General features: G+C 39.2%; 1 protein-coding gene across 6 annotated transcripts in view; it reads right to left on the bottom strand.

The window, feature by feature from the left end:
• Positions 1-23,199, bottom strand: part of EGF (epidermal growth factor) — a 105,462-nt gene that overhangs the window by 55,746 nt on the left and 26,517 nt on the right. For all 6 annotated transcript variants that reach the window (XM_049631039.1, XM_049631036.1, XM_049631035.1 and 3 more), the window contains exons 3-8: positions 21,603-21,784; positions 21,015-21,242; positions 19,971-20,173; positions 3,453-3,578; positions 2,020-2,142; positions 866-988 (exon numbers count right to left, since the gene is read on the bottom strand). In XM_049631039.1, the coding sequence (XP_049486996.1) occupies positions 866-988; positions 2,020-2,142; positions 3,453-3,578; positions 19,971-20,173; positions 21,015-21,242; positions 21,603-21,784 (985 nt within the window). The remainder of the gene's footprint in view (positions 1-865; positions 989-2,019; positions 2,143-3,452; positions 3,579-19,970; positions 20,174-21,014; positions 21,243-21,602; positions 21,785-23,199) is intronic.

The following is a 23,199-nucleotide window of genomic DNA, read 5'->3' as shown; positions in this document are numbered from 1 at the left end:
TGATGATGCTATGCCATTCAAAAATATAACAATTTTTCATCAAAATATTGAAAAAGCCAAGTATATATTAGTTTTTAAATCTATCTCCATCATCATTTATACTGCTGCAAACAAGTTTATTTTTCAGACCCTAAGAACAAAATGTCACTACATTCCATTTTCCTATAACCTGATAGCTTGAATGTTAACCCTTCACATCCCAACAGCCCTTGTCCTCTGTTCTGTCACTGAGCTTGAAAACAAGAGCACTGCCAGCGGCTGCAATAAGAAATATCTTTTGATGAGTTTGACAGCTAGTCTAACTCTTGCTGGTGAGTAATATATTTTTTCTCCATGTATTTTTGGCCTCCTGATTTCTTTTGCTTTATTAAAAAAAAAGCTACACATAACTCTTATGCTAATTTTAAGTTACATCCAGCCCTCCGTAATGCTTTAGTCTCTATGAAGATCAAAGTAGAAAGATATTTATTAGCTGCAAGGAATAGACTAAGAACTCTGCATCCATCGTCTTGTTCAATGCTGGCCACAAATACAGGAGGCATGTATGATTAACTTCTACAGATGAGAAAAATGAGAACAAGGGGGGAGCAAGTAACTAGTCCAAAGTAAGCCTGCTAGTAATGTAATGCTACTGCATAGCTGTCTAACTTGAAAGCCCTTGCTCATAACCACTACACTATGCTGTCTAAAAACAAAAAAAACACACAAACCAAAACCTGATATAAACCTATATGGTACTTCGTTGCATAAGTATCTTTCTATGTGTAATGTTGAAAAATCTATTCTCCTTTATCAATAAGATCAATTTTTAGGTGTCACTAAGAAAATTAATGTTTTCAAACAAACAAAAAGTAAATAAACTTACCACTGCATGTTTTTCCATCTGTCTCAAGCACTGAGCCTTCAGGACAGAAACATATGGGACCATCTGATGTCAGAACACAGTCATGGCTACATTTAGATGTATTGCTTGGACAGGAAATTAATTCTAATCAATGAAGCATAAGGTCAAGATTAGTGTTAAGCCAGATTTGTAGAAATTTAGCAAAATCAGCTGATAATAAAAAAATGCTATGCTAAAAAGAGAAAGTTAAATCAAAACCAGACATTTATGAAATACTTTGGTAAGGAAGTTGTAAAAATAAAGAAAAATTTCAAATCTAAAAAAATTAAAGAAAGATCTATCATTTTAGAAAGTGAATCTAGCTTCCTCTAAGTTTCTTTTATGTCAAATAATATTTTCAAAGTTATTAGTCATCAATATTCCAAAATATTTTTTTTTAATGTTTTTATTTTTGAGAGAAAGACAGAGATAGAGCATGAGCAGGGGAGGGGCAGAGAGAGAGAGGGAGATACAGAATCCAAAGCAGTTTTCAGACTCTGACCCGTCAGCACAGAGCGGAGTTCGAACCCATGAACCATGAGATCCTGACCTGAGCTGAAGTCAGAAGCTTAACTGAGTCACTCAGGTGCCCCTATTCCAAATTTTTTTAAATGGAACTCAGCCAAATCATTTGCAAGTTCATCTGGAAAACTAACAGCTCTTGTCTGGATGGTTATTCAAACAAATCAACTGTTTGAAAAAAACTCTGTAAGAAAATTTGAACACTGTCTAGACATTTGAGGTTCTTAGGGAATTATTGCTAATATTCTCAGGTACAACAATGCTATTGTGATTATACATAAAAACTAACTGGATATTAGATGATAGCAGAGAATTACAGCTAGCGTTGTAGATGTAATAATGTATTATGATTATGTTTTTTATATACTTACCCTTCAGAGATATACAATAAATATGGAAAAAGAAATAAATATATATAGAGAGAGAAATTTATATAGTTGCTTCCCAACCTTATTTTGATTTAATAGGCCTGCGTAGAGTCCAGTCACTCATGTACATAATAACTTATCAAGGTAATTCCGATGCATACTGCTGATCAAGGCCTACCAACCCAGTTCATAGCCACCTTAGAAACATCACTGAAAATGAAAGAAAATAATGCAATAAATACTTACGATGACACCGTTTCCCATCAGGAAGCAGAATAAATCCTACAGGGCATGTGCAATAATAAGATCCAGGAATGTTTTCACACCCAAGAGTACAGCCATGATTCCAAAAGGCACATTCATTGACATCTATACAACGACAACGGTAATCAGATGGTTATTTTTTTTTAATGTTGATTCATTTTTGAGAGAGAGACAGAGCATGATCGGGGGAGGGGCAGAGAGAGAGGGAGAAACAGAATCCAAAGCAGGCTCCAGGCTCTGAGTCATCAGCACAGAGCCTGATGGGGGGCTGGAACCCACAAACTGTGAGATCATAACTTGAGCAGAAGTCAGACGCTTAACTGACTGAGCCACTCAGGCAGCCTCAGATGGTTATTTTTTCAATAAATTGTAATATTGCTAATAAGTCAGCACAAAGTAGAATATCTCACGCTTGTATTTCCTGTAACTGACCATGGAAAGACTGTTTCTGCTACTCTCACAAAGAATTAAAGAAGTCAATTCAATTGTTGTGAAACCATTTTTATTGTCACAGTTTATACTTTCAAATGCATCTGTGCTTTCATACTAGAATTGCCTTCAGGAAAAAGTAGTACAATTTCCCATGAAAAGATGCAGCCACTTAAGGCAGGGACTCGTGAAAGTTCTTAATAAGAATAGGACATCCTTGCTCTGCTCTTCAGCCTTCTCAAGGCTGACAGGAGCCTTGAATGTAGGAACATTCCCCAGCAGCTTCATTCTGACAAAAACCCAACCTTCCAGGCCACTGTTTTATGCTATGGCTCTCCCCCACCAGTCCCAGGTCAACAGGAGACATATACTTAACCCATACTTAGGTGTCAAGTTTACCTGACTTCTCACCCCAGCCAATTCTACTGAATGTGTGCTGTAGCCATTGAGTGCTCTTCATTAGTAACTCACTGGAGCTCCCAGGAGAAAGGATACAGTACTTCTCCTGGGTTTACTGAATTGGGCCTGAAGCTTCAAAACAGGAGGAGCCCTAGATAACCAGTCCTGGTGCACAGTGTCTCAAGATCCTGTCACACCTTTATGGGATAAGGTGCGGACTTCATTTACTCTTTGAGGATCTAATGATAGTTATGAAACAATCTTACTATCTTAAAAAGATCTGAAAATACTGACATTTTTGCTCACTATCAAACCCATGGAGGGCCATGGAGTCCACTCAGAGAATCCCTGCCTTATATCCAGCTCTGAGTAGCCTCTGAGAGAATTTGATCTAGGAACACAAGACATAAAGGAGATCTGAAAGTTATTACAAAGGCTTCAACAACAACAACAAAAAATTATGTTTCTGGGGGGGGAAGGGGAGAAACCTCAAGTTGGTTTCACTTCGAGGCTCTCCATGACCCACTGGAGAACAGCCCTAGCTCAGGCGGGCTACACTTGTTTTAGGTAGCTACCCCACACGTTACCTTCACAGTGCTTTCCATCTGGGCTTAAAGTATACCCCTCCGCGCACGTGCACAAATGGGACTTAGAGTCTTGCTCACACATGCTGCCTGTGCAGTTACCTTTCCTCAGCTTGCAGAGTTTCTGACCTAAAAAAGAAGATGGTTTATTTGGAGTGGAGGTGTATTTTGACAAGGGACACTGCTTGATCCCTTCGTGGTTCTTAGAAGTCTAATCTCCCTGTGACAAAAGAAGGGGTGTTGTCTTTCATGGTGGTGACACTGCTTTGGAGCCAAACAGTATTAGTCTGGATTCTGAAGCATTCAGAGAGGCAACCCACTTATTTCTCTAATTGTATTATTCCTACAAAAGCACTCAGGATCAGACATCCTAATTAGCTGGAGATTTCATTCCTTGGGTTATAAACACTAAACACAAGTTCTCAGTTTTTCATTTCTGCTTTACTTACTACATATATAATATATAATAAAATACGTTTATATTTATACGTATACAATTCTATACATTTCTCAGTGCTCATCCAGATAACTGTACTCCTTTTTTAAGTGTTTATTTATTTTTGAGAGGTGGGGACAGAGAGAGAGAGAGAGAGAGAGAGAGAGAGAGAGAGGATTCAAAGCAGGCTCCACACTGACAGCAAAGAGACATATATGGGGCTCCAATTCACAAACCGGAAGATCATGACCTGAGCTGAAGTTGGAGGCTCAACTGACTGAGCCACCCAGGCACCCCAAGATAAGTGTACTCTTAATCCCTTTTATTTCACTCATTCTGATTTACTTTTATAAAAAAAGAATAATAATAAAACAAAAATTCTGAAAATGAAATACCTGTTTAAGAAACAAAAAAGCTTCAATCTTAAGAACATCTTTTTTTAAATATAATAGTTATAGGTTTGATCTATATATTCAGTTTTTAGGATCATTATTTAAAGAACATCTTTCAGACTTAAAATATACCACTGCCATATATCTTGTCCCCAAATTTCTGAGTTTTTTGCAGCCAGTATTCCATGTTTTACAAAATAGCCCAGGGTAAATAGCAGAATCTGCTTTGTGAGGTAGGTGTTTGGGTTGAATTAGCCAAGTATATGGAACAACAAATGGCCAACTTAGCACCTTCGATTTTCAGAGCCAGAGTCAAGAGACAAACTAGTAACACATGGATCCCTGCTCAAATTGTGCTCCTTCTTCTCTTTTACCAATTTTAACAACGACAGGATAATTTGTAAAATGTTCTTGGAGATACAGAGTTAAGCTTGAGTCTGAGGGCAGATTTCAGGATCCAAGTAGAAATGGAAGCCAGAACTCTGGCAAGAGGTGACAGTAAGGGAAGAAGGCCAGGGTCATGGATCAGAAGTCACGGAGGGGTTGAGATCAGTGAGAGCCTGTGAATAATGAAAAGGACCCAACAGAAGCTCTGCTAAAAACACAGCTTTGCTGTGAATGGCACAGGGAACAAACCAGTGACAGCCTGAGCTCAGCAGTGCAAGAAGCTGAGGCCATTCTTTCTCCGTGTAGGGCTCTTCCTCTGGTCCCTGTTTATCTACTTATAAAGATGTCTCCTTACTCTGACTGTACCAATTTCCTTCTATTTCAAGTCAGTAAACACTCTTTTTGACCAATAACACCATGACACAGTGAAAACATAACATATTCTTGCCCTCTTGAAAATGTCTCTAGTGTGCGTCGAGACTACCTGGCATGCCACCCTTTAGGGATTCTGATTTGGTAAAAATCAAGAGAAAGGCTCAGGAATCTGCATTTCAGGAATCATTCTGATTCTGTTGCTGTAAGTCTTCACACACACTTTGAGGAATACCTCAAACACTGAATACTGAATGTACCAATGAAACTTCCCAGCCTCACCTCAGTTATAAATACCTCCTTTTAGCAAGTCTGTGTTATTTCCTTGGTGATTTTAAACTTGTTTATTCAGGACACCTGGATGACTCAGTCAGTTAAGCATCCAACTTTGGCTCAGGTCTCGCGGTTCATGGGTTCAAGCTCCGAGCCGGGCTCTGTGCTGACAGCTCAGAGCCTGGAGCCTGCTTCAGATTCTGTGCCTCCCTCTCTCTCTCTGCCCCTCCCCTACTCACGCTCTGTCTCTCTCTCTCTCAAAAATAAATAAAACATTAAAAAAATTTAACTTATTAGGACATGATGACAGAATTAAATATGAAATAAATCTTGCCAATTATTCAATACTGTTGCAATATTACCTACCTACTGAATCAGTTCAGATATACGTTGAATAGTGTCTTGGATACTGATTCCCAAAATTTTGTTTCTTGTCTATGGTTTTTACACTAATCACACATGTATAATTACACTGCTTTCAGGTTCCTACATGCTTCACATGTTCAAATTGTAACTAAGCAAGATGAAAAATAAAATGACCCAAATGTTAAAAGTAAATGACTAAAATTAGGAGACAAATGCACCCACTCCAAATTTTTTTTAAATGTATTTTTAAAATTTATATTTATTTTTGAATTTATAAATTTTGCAAGAGAATAACAACAACAAAAATACAGAAAGGTCTGACTTGGCATTTTTTTTTAATTTGAAGATCTGATTGGCTTTATTAAATGATTCATGAATCCAGCAGCACCCTATCTAGTAGGTGGAGAGGCAGTCCCCGGAGTTGGCCTTTTAATGGCACCAAAGTGCTTCCGTTTTCTTGGTAACAAAAAACTCAAGGAATTATGCTTCCTATGAATATCCCTTATAAAAACCTTTCCAAATCCAGCATGATAGGCAAGTACTTAATTAAGGACTAGGAAAACTGAGTTCTGTCTTGATTCTGCCTTTACATCAAATCATTAACTCTTTAACCTTAGTTAACCTTAATCTATGAAATAAAAGTGTTGGAATAAATATGCTTTGAGATCACATATTTTAAAAATGAAATTTTTACGGTTCTGTACAGAGCCAGATGTTTGTGGTAAATTCCTCTAAGTTTATACTGCTAAAGAGTCTCAAACCTTAATTACTGCTTATGATGTGTTAATAGGGATTCAAACTGCCTAATGAAGAAAAACAATTAGCATCCAGGGTGCGGGAAATGCTCTGTTCTTAATCTAGATCTAATATTACTTATTTCTTTTTTGTACTCTTCTCCTACCTCTCACCTGTGCTCACCTCTGCTCTTACTATCATCACCTTCCATCCCACTGCCATCACAATTATGCATGTACATCCTTTTTCCATTAACCAATAAGCTTCCTGAGGATAAGGCATGCATCCCATTCACATTTCATAGTCCAAACGGCATCTAGCATGGTGCCTTTTACAGCACAGGTATACCTCAAACATACAGAATATATGCACAAACAAAGCGGTGATCATGTCACCTGCGACTTAACTCCTTTACTTAGTTTTTCCTTGAATTTCCAGTCAACCTTAGGTTAGAACTCAGATAGTCAGACTATACCAGTCAAAGCCTCCTTCCATGCTACCATGCTGCTGATGGTTTTAATGGTACTCCTTAGAAATATATATCACTCTTTAATGGTGAAGATGAGCAGGAAAGCAATCACTATTTCCTCTAAATGGTTAGGCTGAGGATACGACCTGAATTCAGGCACCAAACACTTTAAAAGGTCATTTTAGGAAGTGGCAAAACATAGAGGATTGAGGGCTATATTTTTGTTTAATCTTCTTAATCTGCTCCTGTTCTTCAGCTTCAAATTAGGCCAAAGCTAGCACTGAAAACCACTGCGGCTGACCTCAAATAACACCCCTTCCCAGAGCCCAGCAGTGCAGCTTAATTACCTCTGAGATCACATTAAAGCTCCTAATCACGGAGTTAATGTCCACCACCAACTGCGCCTTCAATAAATGCCTGCCTAACACATAGGCTCTCGTGAGCTTTTCTAACGCTGAGTAAATCTGTAAATTTTACCCTGGCCCGTTCTGAAACGGTGCACATGGGATTCCCCAACCTGCTTTGTTTCACTGGTCACCTTTTCCCTACCTCAAATTCAGTGTAAGACTCACCTCATCAACAGAGCCTTCCTAGTCTCTTCCATTTGAACCCATTCACTTTAACCAGCCTTATAACTAAATATTAGCACATCCAGTATTTAGCATATACAATAAAAAATTGGAATAACATTTTATAAAGCATTTACATCTTCACATTTAATTTTCAAAAGAAGCCCTTGACTAATCAGAGCACACATAATCTTTCATTTTACAGATTAGGAAATAATGTCTTTAGGATCACATATGGGTAATAAGGGGTAAATCTGGGACTCAAGCTCAAGCCTTCTGGTTGTAGACCCCACATTTCTACATATATATATATATATATATACATATATATATATATATATATATTTGTGCATATACGTACACTTGTATGTGTGTGTATATATAACTATGCGTTTTTATAGAAACCTATATGTTATTTCTAATTTATTTTCTTTTTTAAATTTTTTTAATGTTTATTGATTTTTGAGAGAGAGAGAAAGAGCATGAGCAGGGGAGGAGCAGAGAGAGAGGGAGACACAGAATCTGAAGCAGGCTCCAGACTCCACTGTCAGCACAGACCCGGATGCGGGGCTTGAACTCATAAATCACGAGATCAGGCCTTAAGCCGAAGTCAACACTTAACCGACTGAGCCACCCAGGTGCCCCTATAATATATTTTCTATAAGAACCTAGTTATATTTTTGCTTCATTTATTTATTGTCTTACTCATTAGTGAGTTCCCTGAGTAAATGACTTCTTCAACTTCCTTAAAAACTTTCCAAACTGTATATTTATTCTTCTTTGTTAATAGCAATAACAAGGAAGAAAATACTAGAATGGTCATTCTGTGCTATTGGAATTCCCAATTACAATAAAAACAAAAACCACTTAGCCAGAATTCAGCTACTTGGTATCCTGATCCACCTAAATTCCTCTAAGAATCAGAACGTAAACAAATCAACAGCCTCTGAACAGTTAAAAAATACAGTAAAACACCTTGGGCTGTGAGTAATTTTTTCTGTGAGTGTTCCCCAAGACGAACAAACATTTCTAATAAATTTTAAATTCATAAGTGAGTGATGTCTTGCAATATGAGTAGTACATGACACCAAACATAACAATCACAAATGACCCAATGGTTCTTCCCTCCCTCTCTCTCTCTCTCCTCCCTCTCTCTGGATTGTGGGTGATTGTCTCCCATGCTTGGATGCTCAGTCTCAAGCCACAGAAATCTGTGATTTTTCAGAATGTTGGAGGGTGCCCACAACTGGCACTAATGTGTTTTTTGTCACTTCAAAGCACCTATGGACAGTCCTTTGCTTTTCCATACAAGAGGAAGCTCAGGAATGCTTTGCTTCATTCTAGGTCAGGCTGCCTGCAGATATAGACCCTTTCCTCTGCTGCCTTATTGCCAGTTACATTAAATACAGTAGATGACAAGATTTTATCAATACTGTGCTGTAGGGATGCCCGGGTGGCTCAGTCAGTTAAGTGTCCAACTTCAGCTGAGGTCATGATTTCGTGAATTCGAGCCCCACTTCAGGCTCTCTGCTGACAGCTTGTAGCACAGAGCCTGCTTCAAATTCTGTGTCTCCCTCTCTCCCACCACCCACTCATGCTTTGTCTCTCTCTCAACAATAAACAAACATTTAAAAATTAAAAAAAAATACTATACTGTACTCAAAATCTGTCAGTGATAGTGAAAGTCCTCCTACACAATAACCCTCCTTTCTCTTGTCTCCCTCACACCAGCCATAAAGGTTTTCAAAGGTAAGCGCAGGTTAATTTGTTTATTTTTCTTTATATTTTGTATTTTCTTTATTATTTTGTATTATATAACAGTATTGTAATCATTTTTATATGAATATTTGGGGGTTGTGGAATGAATCATCTGTGTTTCCATTATTTCTTATGGGGAAATTAGCTTTGATATACAAGTACTTTGGATTACAAGCATGTTTCCGGAAAGAATTATGCTCTCAAACCAAGGTTTTACTGCACATTCTTTTCACTCTCAGAAGAGCCCCTTGGGCCCACTCAGTCTTATTTTGTAGCCATTTCTGACGAGTGTGACCATGGCACCCCACAGCACAGAGATGGAAATGCAAGGTGTTAATGCCACTCCCATTGTCACTCCCCACCCCCACTGCATTCCCGGCTGGCAGAAGGGACTGCATGATTCCAGTAAGCCCACACATTGCCTCAGCCCAGGTTTCCAGACTACCAGGGCCAGTTACTGGGAGAGGGCAGCTGAGGTGACCCTACTGGTCATCTCTCCCACAAAGGCTAGAAGCCTCAATTCAGGGCTCTTCCTAGAGAAAGATGGTACAATTTGAGTGTCAAAATGATAATAACTGCAACAAATAGACACATGTCAAATATTTTTTAAATGTATGAGTTTATCAAGATGCTTAAAAAGAGACCCTTGGGGCACCTGGGTGGCTCAGTCAGTTAGGGTCTGATTTTGATTTCGGCTCAGGTCAGGATCTCATGGTTCATGAGTTGGAGTCCCACCTGGGGCTCAGCACTAGCAGAGTGCGGAGCCTGGTTGGGATTCTCTGTCTCCCTCTCTGCCCCTCTCCTGCTCACGCTCCCTCTCCCACAAAAATAAATGAACATTTTTTTTAAAGACCCTTTATTTCAAAAACAGATAAGGGAAAGAACTGAACATTTAATTTACATTTCCTATAAAAGATCCTCCCCAGGGAAATCATAGTTGATGTAGAAAAGTTCTTCAGCTAACAAATGCATAAGCAGTGATACAATTAGAATGTCATCACTTTGAAACTCTAATGAAAAAAATGGCTCTAGGCAATGATAACCAATAGCTTCTGAAACAATTATGTGAAAGGTTGATGGGAAACTTTACAAAGGATGGACCACATTGGCCACACCTGAACTGCTAATGACCCTTGAACGTCACAATAAGATCCAGAATTAGCCACTACATGTCCCCTAGTGTGATCAGTAGGAAGCATACAGTACCTCCTATAAATTAGTCTTACAAAAAATCTGAATCTGATCAGTCTTCTAGGACAAAACTACCTGCTTACAGGAAATACAGAATCATGTTAAATGACACCATGGGGTTATGATCTGCAAAATCCAAAATGTGGAAATTCTATTGGACAAATGATCTGGTTTCCCCAATAAATAAATGGCAAAGAAATACCTCAGATTAGAAAATAAACAGAATCCATGGCCAGGCGTGAGAAAAACAGCAAAAAGTAAGAGCTGACAGCAAGAAAGAAGACAGAAAAATGATAAAAGAACCATTCAAAATATTTAAAAGACATTTCAAGTAGTAGCAATTTTGTGTCAGTGCAAACCTGCATTTAAAATGCAGCTTTGGGGGCACCTGGGTGGTTCAGTCAGTTGAGTATCCAACTCGATTTCACCTCAGATCATGATCCCAGGATTGTGGGATTGAGCGCTGTGTCAGGCACTGGGCTGAGCATACAGCCTCCTTAAGATTCTCGCTCTCTCCCTCTCCCCCTCTCCCCTGTCCACACTCTCTCTCTCAAATGGAAAATAATAATAAATAAATAAAATAAAACCGAGCTTTGTCTCACACTAGTCTGATGAATGCCCAGTGACATGTATCTTTGTAAATCTGATCCTAGTCATTAACAAAATATCAACAATTATTTATAAAGTTAGGAAGATATAGCCACCCATATTTTACTAAGATTTTTATGAAAAACAAAGAGATGTAGGTGTTTGAACTGGATCATTTCAAATTATATGAAAACAGAAAATAAGCATCAGTGGAAATATAATATGGTACAGCTACTGGGTGGAATATAGTGTGGTGGTTCCTCAAAAAATTAAAAATGAAAATACCATATGATCTAGCAATTCACTTCTGGGTATATATCCAAAAGAATTGAAAGCAGAGTCTTCAGATATTTGCACACCCATGTTCATTGCAGCATTTTTCACAACAGCAAATACAGGGAAATAACCCAGGTATACATCGACAGATGAATGAATAAGCAAAATGCGGTATATACACACAATAGAATATTATTCAGCCTTAAAAAGGAAGGAAATTCTGACATATGTTAAAACATGGATGAAATAACGAAGGGGCACATGCACCCCAATGTTCATAGCAGCGCCATCAACAATAGCCAAAGTATGGCAAGAGCCCAAATGTCCATCGATGGATGAATGGATAAAGATGTGATATATATATATACAATGGAGTATTACTTGGCAACCAAAAAGAATGAAATCTTGCCATTCGCAACTACGTGGATGGAACTAGAGGGTCTTATGCTAAGCGAAATTAGCTAGTCAAAGACAAATGTCATATGACTTCACTGGTGAGGACTTGAACACAAGGGAAGGGAAGCAAAAATAATATAAAAACAGGGAGGGGGACAAAACATAAGAGACTTAAAAAATTTTTTTTAATGTGTATTTATTTTTGAGAGAGAGAGAGAGAGGGAGAGAGCGTGTGCCAAGCACGAGTGGGAGAGGGGCAGAGAGAAAGGGAGACACAGAATCTGAAGCAGGTTCCAGGTTCTGAGCTGTCAGCACAAAACCTGACACAGGGCTCAAACTCATGAACTGTGAGATCATGACCTGAGCTGAAGTCAGATGCTTAACCAACTGAGCCCCCCAGGTGCCCCAACATAAGAGACTCTTAAATATGGAGAGCAAACAGAGAGTTACTGGAGGGGCTGGGGGAGGGGGATGGGCTAAATGGGTAAGGGGCATTAAGGAATCCACCGCTGAAATCATTGTTGCACTATATGCTAACTAACTTGGATGTAAAATAAAATAAAATAATAAAATAAAATAAAATAAAATAAAATAAAATAAAATAAAATAAAAACATGGATGAAACGAGAAAATTATGCTAAGTGAAATAAACCAGTCACAAGACAACTGTATGATTCTACCTATATGAGGTGCAGAGGGTAGTCAAAATCATAAAGACAGAAGGTACAATGGTGATTGCCAGAGGCTGAGAGATGTTATCGTTGATGCATATAGAATTGTGGTTTTATAAGATGAAAAGAGTTATGGATGTTATGGAGATGGATGGTGGCGATGTTATACAACAATGTGAATGTACTTAATGCCACTGAACTGTACAATAAAAATAGTTAAGATGGTGAAGTGCCTAGGCAGCTCAGTTGATTAAGCATCCAATCCTTGATTTTTGGCTGAGGTCATGACCTTGCTGTTTAGGGGTTCGAAACTTGCCGTCAAGCTCCAAGCTGACAGCACAGAACCTGCTCGGGATTCTCTCCCCTGCTTCCCTCCTCTATCCTTCCTCTGCTCATGCACACACACACACACACACACACACACACACACACTCTCTCTCTCTCTCTCTCAAAATAAATAAACTTAAAAAATAGTTAAGATGGTTAATTTGTGTATTTTACTACAATAAAAAAATGGGGAAAAATTGTGTGAAAAAAATACTCATAATTCTAGGATGATTCTTTTCTATAAGTTTCCAAATAACTAAGGTTTTATAGTAGACACTCCAGCAATGACATAATTAAAATGAATCAGAGTCCGACTTGGGCTGTTTTATCTATACTAATTACTTCCATGAGCAGGTAGACCTCCAGGTGGGAGCAATTCTCCTTCACAAACTCTCAGAACTAAAGAAATTCAGCAATACTTTTTGTGCAAGAAATGAATGCAAAGTATTTTGCACAGTGTTGATGGTAGACACCCTTCATTTACCACAGAATATGCTTTTGAAACTCTTATGAGCATAACACTGGATCTACATTTTTTTAATGTTTTATTTATTTTTGAAAAGAGAGAGTACTAGCCAGGGAGGGGCAGAGAGATTGGGAGACACAGAATCCAAAGCAGGCTCCAGGCTCTGAGATGTCAGCACAGAGCCCGACTTGGGACTTGAACTCGTGAACTGTGAGATCATGACATGAGCCAAAGTTGGACACTTAACCGACTGAGCCACTTAGGTGCCCCACTGGAATCTACACTTACAGAATACAAAAAGAAAAAAACACAGAAGAAAGCAAAGATATTTGGACCTTTTATAAAATATCCAAAGATATTTGGACCTTTTATAAAAACTAGTCTGTGAGCAAACTACTTGCAAAAAATCACCAGAAGCTGAGCTTAAAATAATGTCATTAACACTGTATACAAAGGAGTTCCCACACTGGCTCTGAGATTCATATAATAATGTGGGTGTTGGGACAGCCAGGAGAGCATTGTTGCTTAGTGACTTTAATCACACCAACAAAATTGGGTGATCAATTCTGTGACAGCCAGGGGAGAGGGGTGTGTGTGTGTGTGTGTGTGTGTGTGTGTGTGTGCACGCATGTGTGCGAGAGAAAGAGAGAGAAATAGGTTTTGGCCCCATGATCTGTGCACACCAAAGCATTTAACTACTAGGAGGCCATGGATAGATAAGAATACACCAAATTACAGATTTTTTTGAAACAAATAAGGCAAAATCTAAGATATGAAATGATAATAGTAAGAGTGTGGTTGGGGAAGAAGCATGGTGTCACTCTCTCTGGGTTCAAATCCGAATTCCTCCAGAGTGTGACCTTGAACAAGATATTGTGACATTTCTGCAACTCAGCTTTTTAATCTATAAAATAGTAATAATAATCATACCTAGTTCATAGGGTTGTTGTGAAGATTAAATGAGATAATATGGGTAAAGCCAGAGGAGATAATTCTTTACATACTCAATAATTATGACTCTTTATATTATTTCTTTTTGTTGTTGTTGTTGTTGTTGTTGTTGTTGCTGTTTATTTTTTTAAAGTAGTCTGCATGCCCAGCACAGAACCCAATGCAGGGCTTGAACTCATGACCCTGAGATCAAGACCTGCGCTAAGATCAAGAGTCAGATGCTTAACCAACTGAACCGCCCAGTTGCCCCTATTTCTATTATTTTTAAGGATGACAGCCTGTGGCATTGTCCTATTTTATTTCCAATGCAGCAGCCCATGAGGCTTCTAAAATGATTATTTCTAGCTCAGACCTCTTTCTTGAGAACTAGATCAATTCAAAGAAAAAAGAAAAAGACACTAAGGCACAATGGGAATTAAGTGAGAAAACTGATCTAAAACATTGGGAATTTAGGGGCACCTGGGTGGGTCAGTTGGTTAAGCATCCAACTTCGGCTCAGGTCATGATCTCGTGGTTCGTGAGTTCGAGCCCCATGTTGGCATCTGTGCTGACAGCTCAGAGCCTGGAGCCTGCTTCAGATTCTGTGTCTCCCACTGTCTCTGCCCCTCCCCTGCTTATGCTCTCTCTCTCTCTCTTTCTCAAAAATAAACATTAAAAAAAATTAAAACATTGGGAGTTTAGTTATAATAAACCAAAGGGAGCAGCCCTAGTGAAGACTGCCTCTTGCACCAAGGGAAAGGTAGGGCTTACAGCACCTAACGAAAACAACATGTACTTAGATATGATACCTCTTTAAAACTTGTTCAGCATATTATTTTGGGGTGAGAGTGACAAAGGGTGTTCTTTCCACTCTTTTTTTCCCCAACTATTGTTTACTTGTTTATTTTTTTTATAGAACAAATCTCTTATTTTCCGTTGTAGAATAGGCTATATACAAAACATTTTGAGTGTATCTCTGGGCTTCTTGAAATTTCTTTTTTTTTTCAACTATTATTTATAAAACGTCCTCTATGCACTGGGGGTGCAATGGAGAGGTGTCCTCCTGTCCTCGTAGGAGTAAGGAAATTTAGCAAGATGAACAATAAGTGACAGGTGAGGGAAATCTGTTATTCGCGAAAAGTTAACCAAGGCTAATCATGAGTGGGGCAGCAAAGGTGTTTCTAAATACTTTTTTTTTTTTCAACGTTTTAAATTTATTTTTGGGACAGAGAGAGACAGAGCATGAACGGGGGAGGGGCAGAGAGAGAGGGAGACACAGAATCGGAAACAGGCTCCAGGCTCCTAGCCATCAGCCCAGAGCCCGACGCGGGGCTCGAACTCACAGACCGCAAGATCGTGACCCGGCTGAAGTCGGACGCTTAACCGACTGCGCCACCCAGGCGCCCCAAGGTGTTTCTGAAAGAAGGAAATTTGAGCTATTTCTCAGAGGATAAGGAAAATGAGCCCATGCAGAGAAGGATTGAAAGCATGTTTTTAGACATGCTGAGAGGCCTGGAGGAAAGAGCAAACATGTCTTGTGGGAGGAAATGAAACCTTTGAACATGGCTGCAGCACAGAATGTAATACAGATAATGGCAAGAGATGAAGCTGAGAACCGTCTGTGAACAGCTGTGAACAGGTTAAATAAAGAAACTGGATTTTTATTATTGGCAACAGAATTGTTGATTGGTTTTAACCAAGGAATGGCATGATTGGGCTCTGATTTCTGAAGGGTTATGCTCCCTGCAGCATGGAAAAGAGAGGCAGGAACACTGATGAAGCGGACATTAGGGATGGATCGCTGCCAGATAGGGCAAGAGTGGTTCGATGGCAAGTGGGGAGACTGGTGGGAGCTGGAGGTTGATTTCATGGGGTGGGAGTGGGAAAGAGAGAGGAAAGGGTCATACCCAGATTTCTGCCTTGGGACATGGGGTGAGATGCCACCCACTGAAATAGGGGCACTGGAGTCAGGGAAAAGGGAGGTAAAAGTTGCTAGGCCAATTATTTCCTTTGTGCCAGAAGCCCTTGAAAGAAATCCAAGTAGAAATGCGCAGAAGGCAGATAAATATATAGGCCTTAATAAGGAAATTTTCCACATGCCCACTGCAGGACCCTGAGCCTGGAGGGTGCAGACAGCAAGCAGGTGTGGCCCAGATGAGAGAACTGAGTGACCGCCCTGAGGAAACTGGTCAGAAGTATCAGAAAACCATCTTGATGGTGAAACTGTGGCTCTACTGCTTGGCTTTGGGGCTCAGCCATTAGCTGCAGCCAGCTCCTCTATAACCAGGCAATCCGAATCAATTAGCCATGGATTACTTAAACCAAAAAATGACTGCAGTCTTCCTTATGAAGTTTTGTGGCCTTGCCCTTGGTCGGACAGTCTTCACTGGGGCTGCTCACTTTCATATGCTATGAATAAATCCCCAGTGTGTTAAATCAATTTTCTCTGTAGTTCAACTCTCACTGTGCCTCAGTCTCTCTTTTTTTCTTTTTGGTCTAGATCTCAAGAAAGTGGTCTGGCTAGAAAGAATAGAGTTAGGAGTCCAGTGGACTGCTGCGTAGGAAATAAAATAGGAAAATGGCATAGGTTGTATGGCCCTTAGAGACTAACAAGGCACTTAGCCAGATGAGTGGTTCTGAGAAATCACGTGGGAAAAAGACACCTGTTTAATTTCATTTAACCCAGTCTGTCTAAACCATTTGATCCTGAAACTTTTTTGGCCCCAAATAATCCCATAAAATCCCACAGAACTAGTGTCTTTTAGAACATACTTTGATAAGTGATAGTTTAGGCATTTGGCATGAAGTAAGTTTATTGACACTCTCATGTGTATAAATACTTACATTTTATGTAAAAAATAATGTCAACCAGGTTACACGATTCTTCTCAGTTATCTCCCCACTGAAGTAATCTCGTGACTAAATGCCTTGCAAACCAAAGTACTATTACCATCCACCTGTTGTAAGCCCACTATCCAGAAGGAACTAACAAGCCTCTAGAGTAGTATGTCTTTAAACGTGAAGGCATTTTGGGAACCTGATGGCAGCTCCATATCATCTTCCTGGGGAGGGACAATTGCATATTTTCGTCTAATCATACAATCAAGAGATTCACAGACCCTAAGTCCCACGTGAAGAATTCCTGCTCTGCCAGGCACTAAAACAATTTACACCTACTTAATGGTAGCTGAAGTAACAGCGTCCTTGAAGTCAAAAGCTCTTCACACTTGGAGTATATATGAAGCCCAATCTTTGATCAATAACTGGAGCCAATATCACCAATGCCACGGTCTTCTAGATTTCAGGTTAGCCTGTAGCTCTGCAGCTGGCAGCGGCTTCCCAACCAAATGCTGTTATTTGCCAGATTGTTTGAAGCTGTTTTGTAATAAATCATTATAGATTTTCTTCTGAAATTCATGCTTTCAGTTATCGTATTTGACTTCCCTATCAAAAAAAAGCTGAGTAATCGTGAAGGATTCTGAAGAGTTAAAGTGTTTATGGTGGAAAGAACAACAGACTTAGCACCAGGCTTTTTTTCTCCTATAATCCATCATTAACAAGCTGTGTAATCTTGGAAAACACACCCTACTTCTCTAGGCTTTAAACAGTTCAGTTATGAAATGAGCACAGTTATTGCTGACCTTTCTGTTTCACAATACTGCTGTGGACAAACCAATAAAATAGTGTTCATGAAAATACTTTGGAAACCATGAGGTTACACATAAATGTAAGAGGTGTTGATGGACATATCTGTAACTACTACAAATGACACTCAATAATTATTCATAGTAGTTGTTGGTTCCAATTTTGTTGTGGGTAATCACCACTTGGACAATGAGTCATATTTGAAGACAGTTTGAGTCCCTATTTCCCATGGAAGGTATCTGGCAGAATATCAGTTTCACTGTTCATGTGTGGAATATGGTCACCATCTCATTTATAACACTCCACCAGGTTGTTGCTATTTAATGTTACACTCCGACCCACAGATTAACTGTTTCCCATAATTTCTGCTTTACAAATTCAAGTAAATCAGTTTTTAAAAAATGACTTCTCTGGGGCCGCCTGGGTGGCTCCATTGGTTGAGCACGTGATTCTTGGTTTCAGCTCAGGTCATGATCTCACAGTTCGTGATGGTGCTGATGGCACTGAGACTGTTTGGGATCGCCTGTCTCCCTCTGTCTGCCTCTCTCTCCCCTGAACCCCCCTCTCCCTCTCTCAAAAATAAATAAACATTGGGGCGCCTGGGTGGCTCAGTCGGTTGAGCGTCCGACTTCGGCTCAGGTCATGATCTCACAGTCTGTGGGTTCGAGCCCCACGTCAGGCTCTGTGCTGACAGCTCAGAGCCTGGAGCCTGTTTCCAATCCTGTGTCTCCCTCTCTCTCTGCCCCTCTCCCAGTCTCACTTTGTCTCACTCTGTCTCTCAAAAATAAATAAATATAAAAAAAAATTTTTTTAAAGAAGTAAACATTACAAAAAAACTTGTCTGACTAAACACTTTATCTCTTGGGATTTATGTTAGTCTTGGAAGTGCCTTATTACTTGCATTAAAAGCATAGTCATTACGCAAATAAAATTATAGTTTTAAGTTTTTAAAGAAATCGGTTAAAAAGCACTTACACTATTAGTTACCTCCTTGAAGATGTAAGTAATAATAATGTCAATTCCTCTAGATTCTAGCCTCCCTTCAGCAATCTCGTGCCTGTCCTCCTGTTCAGTCTCCACAGCTCTGTTCAGGAGCTATGTCTAGGGCAGGAACAAACCCATTTATATACTAACTGTGGCAGGGACTCACAGTCCCTACCATTTCCCACACTATTACCAAACCCTAGTGGCATCCAACAGATAGAAGAGAAAACAAACAATTCCATCTCGGCTTCGGAACCTCACAAGGCTAATTGGGGATAAGATTAAATGTCTGTCAAAACCTGCTTGAAATTAAGCTTGTACATATAGCAAATGTTAGTATAACATCATTCGCATGGTAGATAAGCCATATTGAGGAGCCTACCTAAAAAAAGCATGTGCTAAAGAATTCAAACAGAGAAGCCTACATTTAAAAGTAGAAATTTGGGACTATGACTAGATTCAGTCAATCCACTCATTGTATTAACGTTATCTAAAATTCTTCATTTATAAATAAATCAACAACCACTGAATATAGGGTGGTTTAAATAAATTAATAATATATACATACCAGACATGGTCCCTGCCTGCACGGCATTTATAATTAAGCAGGAGAGAAAACAAAAAAGAAAGCAAAGTAATATGTAACTACACCTTGGGGTGAGTTCAGTGAAGGGTGTACTGAGAAAAAAAAAAATAGGTAATAAGGGGTAGGGCCCTTGCCTCCTCTTGACTGGATGACCAGAGACTGTCCATCTGAGGACATACTGAAGCTCAGAATTGAAAGGAAGTCTGGGAAGAGAAAGGAGTGACTCCAAAAGCCTAAAGATGTGAAGGGGATGGCATGTCATAACAACTATGGAAAGACTTGAGTCAGAATCCAGTGAGGAACAGAGTGTTAGATAAGTTTCATCAAATATTGATCAACCTGGTAAAATGTTACATTTCAGTCTAAAGGCACAGGAAAGCTTTTGAAGGGTTTTAGGCACAGGAGTTAATGGATCAGATTAGCTATTTAAGGTCAAGAGGCAAGAACAGAAAGATTAGTTGATTGGCTACTACAATAGAACAGGCAAGAAATGCTGGTTGTTTGGATGATGGTGGTGGCAGTAGAGAAGAAAAATGGATATTTGAGATGTATTTAGGAGGTAGAATGGAAAGGGTTTGGTGGTAGATTGGAAATTGGGGTGAGGCAGTGGGAGGAATCAAGGATGGCCCCTAAGTGTCTGGCTTGAGCAGGTGGACAGGTGGGGACTAAGTGCCAGACTCTGTTCAAGGTCAACGATAACTCACCAGGTGCCCAAGCATCACTCTCTGCCTTGGGCTGTAAAAGTGAATGCACTACTTTGATTCCACCAGATGGTACAAATGATGGATTGAGGTTGATTCTAACCATATCCTTCCCAGTGTGTTTGTTAGCTATCCAAATTGTCTTCTTTTTCCATGTTGAATAGAAGATACGATCACCAAAAAGGGACATTGCAAACAAACTGTGCCTTAAAAAAAAAGAACAAAAAACAGAAAAAAACCCATAAATAATAGCAGAACACTTCTTCCTGGGCTTATTAACATTTCACTTCATTTCAGTGTATTGACTAAATTTTAATTACCTACCTTTCCAATTGTTTCTCCTTTAGGTTTAGAAGCAGATGTTAAATTTAAAATTTTATTTATGTAGTCATAATCTGAGTTAATGGGATATGATTTCTAGCTTAAACTTCATTGTCTCATTCTTTTGCTAATCAGCACTTAAGTGTGATGAAAATAAAACAAAGAAGAAAATAGGAATTGTGTAAGAGTGCATTCTGGTTGTATCCATTTCACACTTGACTAATTTCTGCCTCTTACCATAAGCAGGAGAGTCAGTTACAGGCAAGACAGTAAACCAAATGAAACATAGGTGCTTCACAAATACATGACATAGTAATTCAAAAAAAACAAAAAAACAAAACAAAACTGTAACCAACATGTGAGAACTTACCAGATGCCAAAACTCTGTTAATTATTTTTATTTGCATTTCTTTACTTAATTAATTTTACTAAATTTCACAATAATCCCAAAAAATAGCTACTGCTATTATCCGCACGTTAAAGGAAACTGAGAAGTCATGTGACCTTCCTATAAGTGGTTAATCTTTTATTATATTATAGGACATTATATTATAGGACATTATCCTAATATAGGATATTATTTTCTTATATTATAGGACAAGTCACTTGTCCTATAAATGGTAAATCTAGGACTGGTTCTCAAGTCTTTTGGACGCCCCAGTCTGTGCTGAACCACTGGACAAACTTCAAACAGCTATTCTTTTTTACACCAAAAGCACAACTTACTGCGTAAGGTGTTTGTTAAAATGCACAGAACCTCCATCATAATTACAGGAACAAATATAAGAATTGCTTCCGTCTCTACTGTTCTGAATCCAAAAAAGCCGTTTATCAAGCACATCCAGTGACACAGCGGTTATTCTTTCTGACGTCTCTAACAGAATCTTCACTTCCACACCATTGAGATCTGCTCTGTGGAGGCTGCCAGCCACCTCTGAAGACCAAAATATAAACCTGAGAGCAAGCACATTACATAGACACATAACTGAAGGTAAAGTCACTTAAATGGCCAACTCTTTCAGTGTTTCAGAGGCCCCCAGGATGAGTGTGACTATTTTGAATGAAATTCCAATTCAACAAACATTTACTGCCCTGCTGTGGAAATTCCATGTGATTTCAAGTTAAAAAAGCAATTGTGCTTGTACAGCAGCAAATCACGGTACTCAAAAGCACTATTTGTACAGGAAGCCTACCTTGGTTCAAATTCAGGCCACCCTCTCAATGAGAAGGTCCTTTTGAGTTCAAAATACTATGATTCCAGGAACTACCATCAGAGTTTTGAAATACATTTCAGTGTCTGAAAACAGCAGTTACCTTTCTACTGGATCAATTGCTACATTTGCAGGATATTTTAAGGCGCTTAAGAGAACACGGGAATTGTTTCCTTTCATGTCTGTTACTGTAATGATTCCTTCCTGTTGATTTGACCAAATAAGTTCTTCATTTATCCAATTTATTGCCATTCCTGAAACATTTTTCTCTATATTGCATACTGTCTGTAAAATCAAATTTCAAAATATTAATATTTTCTCATTCACATAACCATTGTTTTCATCTTTTCGTATAAAAATCTATTCTTTTAGGTACTTGTCATTTTTGTGCACTCACAAGATCTTAACATATGGCACAGTTAGGGTGCCATTGTTTTGACAGAGCAATGTTAACCCTACCACACGAATACTTCTGGGCATAGGATTTATACATTAGTTTTAAAGTGGAAAACTATCCTATGCTTATTGAAATTAGGCAATCAACCATAATGTACTAATAATTTCAACCATAATAACAGTGGAATTTCCAAGCTATTTTAAAGACACTTTATCCATTTGCTAATGGAATTTTCCATATCCTCACCTGAACTCAATTCTAAGCTCTGTGAGATTCTAAAGGTGTCCTTGACATTTGTGCACAGAACTTTAAAATAAATGAATTTCTTGGGGCGCCTGGGTGGCTCAGTCGGTTGGGCGTCCGACTTCGGCTCAGGTCAGATCTCACTCAGGTCATGATCTCACGGTTTGTGAGTTCAAGCCCTGAGGTGGGCTCTGTGCTGACAGCTCGGAGCCTGGAGCCTGCTTCTGATTCTGTCTCCCTCTCTCTGTGCCCCTCCCCCGCTCACACTCTGTCTCTCTCTCTCTCTCTCAAAAATAAATAAACATTAAAAAAATTTTTTTAATAAAATAAATGAATTTCTCATTAGAGTCCCACTTTCATAGCCCCTCCTCTTCCATCAGGCCCCTCCCTTTCTATAGGTCCTCAGTGCCCTCATACTATGACCCTATGGCCCAAAGTGAGGGCTTCTCTTTATGCCCTTGGGTGGGAGAGCCTCCTGCTCTCTCATGGTAAAAATGACCAAACAAAAATGTCTGTTATCTCCTAATTCCAGGGCATGCAGGTAAACCAGTCAGTCTTCCTAGGGGGTGGAGGGAGGGGGGTGGGGAGAAGCCCTGGTATGTGAGGTTGCAGGTTTCCTTGGCTTGTAAATATTGCCACCATTGCTGATTTCCAGCCACTGACATGACTTGACTGAACTCGGAATGGGCAGAGATCAAAAATCTCACGAGCTTGTACTGTTCCTATACCTCACACAAAGTAATCTAGCCAATCCACTTAACCAGTTGCTAGTATCTTAATATATTAGCTTACCCAGGTAAATTGTATTTTAACAGGTGTCCTTTTTAAATAATGTTTTAATCCAAAGAAGGGAAAAACAATGGTGGATTTTAGGCATCAGGTCAATCCTCTCCTAATGACTTGACACAAAGTCACAACTGTTTAATTTTTTTTCCTAGTCTGTGACAGGAAACCCTCCAGATTTGGAGACTCAAGATTTTGAAACTGTTCTTCTACGGATAGTTGGAGAATATTGAGTAGTCAGCCTTGCTAAAGGTGACATTAGTAAGTATCAGAGACG

This window comes from Panthera uncia, chromosome B1 (genome assembly GCF_023721935.1).
Source record: "Panthera uncia isolate 11264 chromosome B1, Puncia_PCG_1.0, whole genome shotgun sequence".
Lineage (NCBI taxonomy): Eukaryota > Metazoa > Chordata > Mammalia > Carnivora > Felidae > Panthera > Panthera uncia.
Note: the sequence above shows the minus strand (reverse complement) of the source record. Positions and strands in the feature narration are given on the sequence as shown.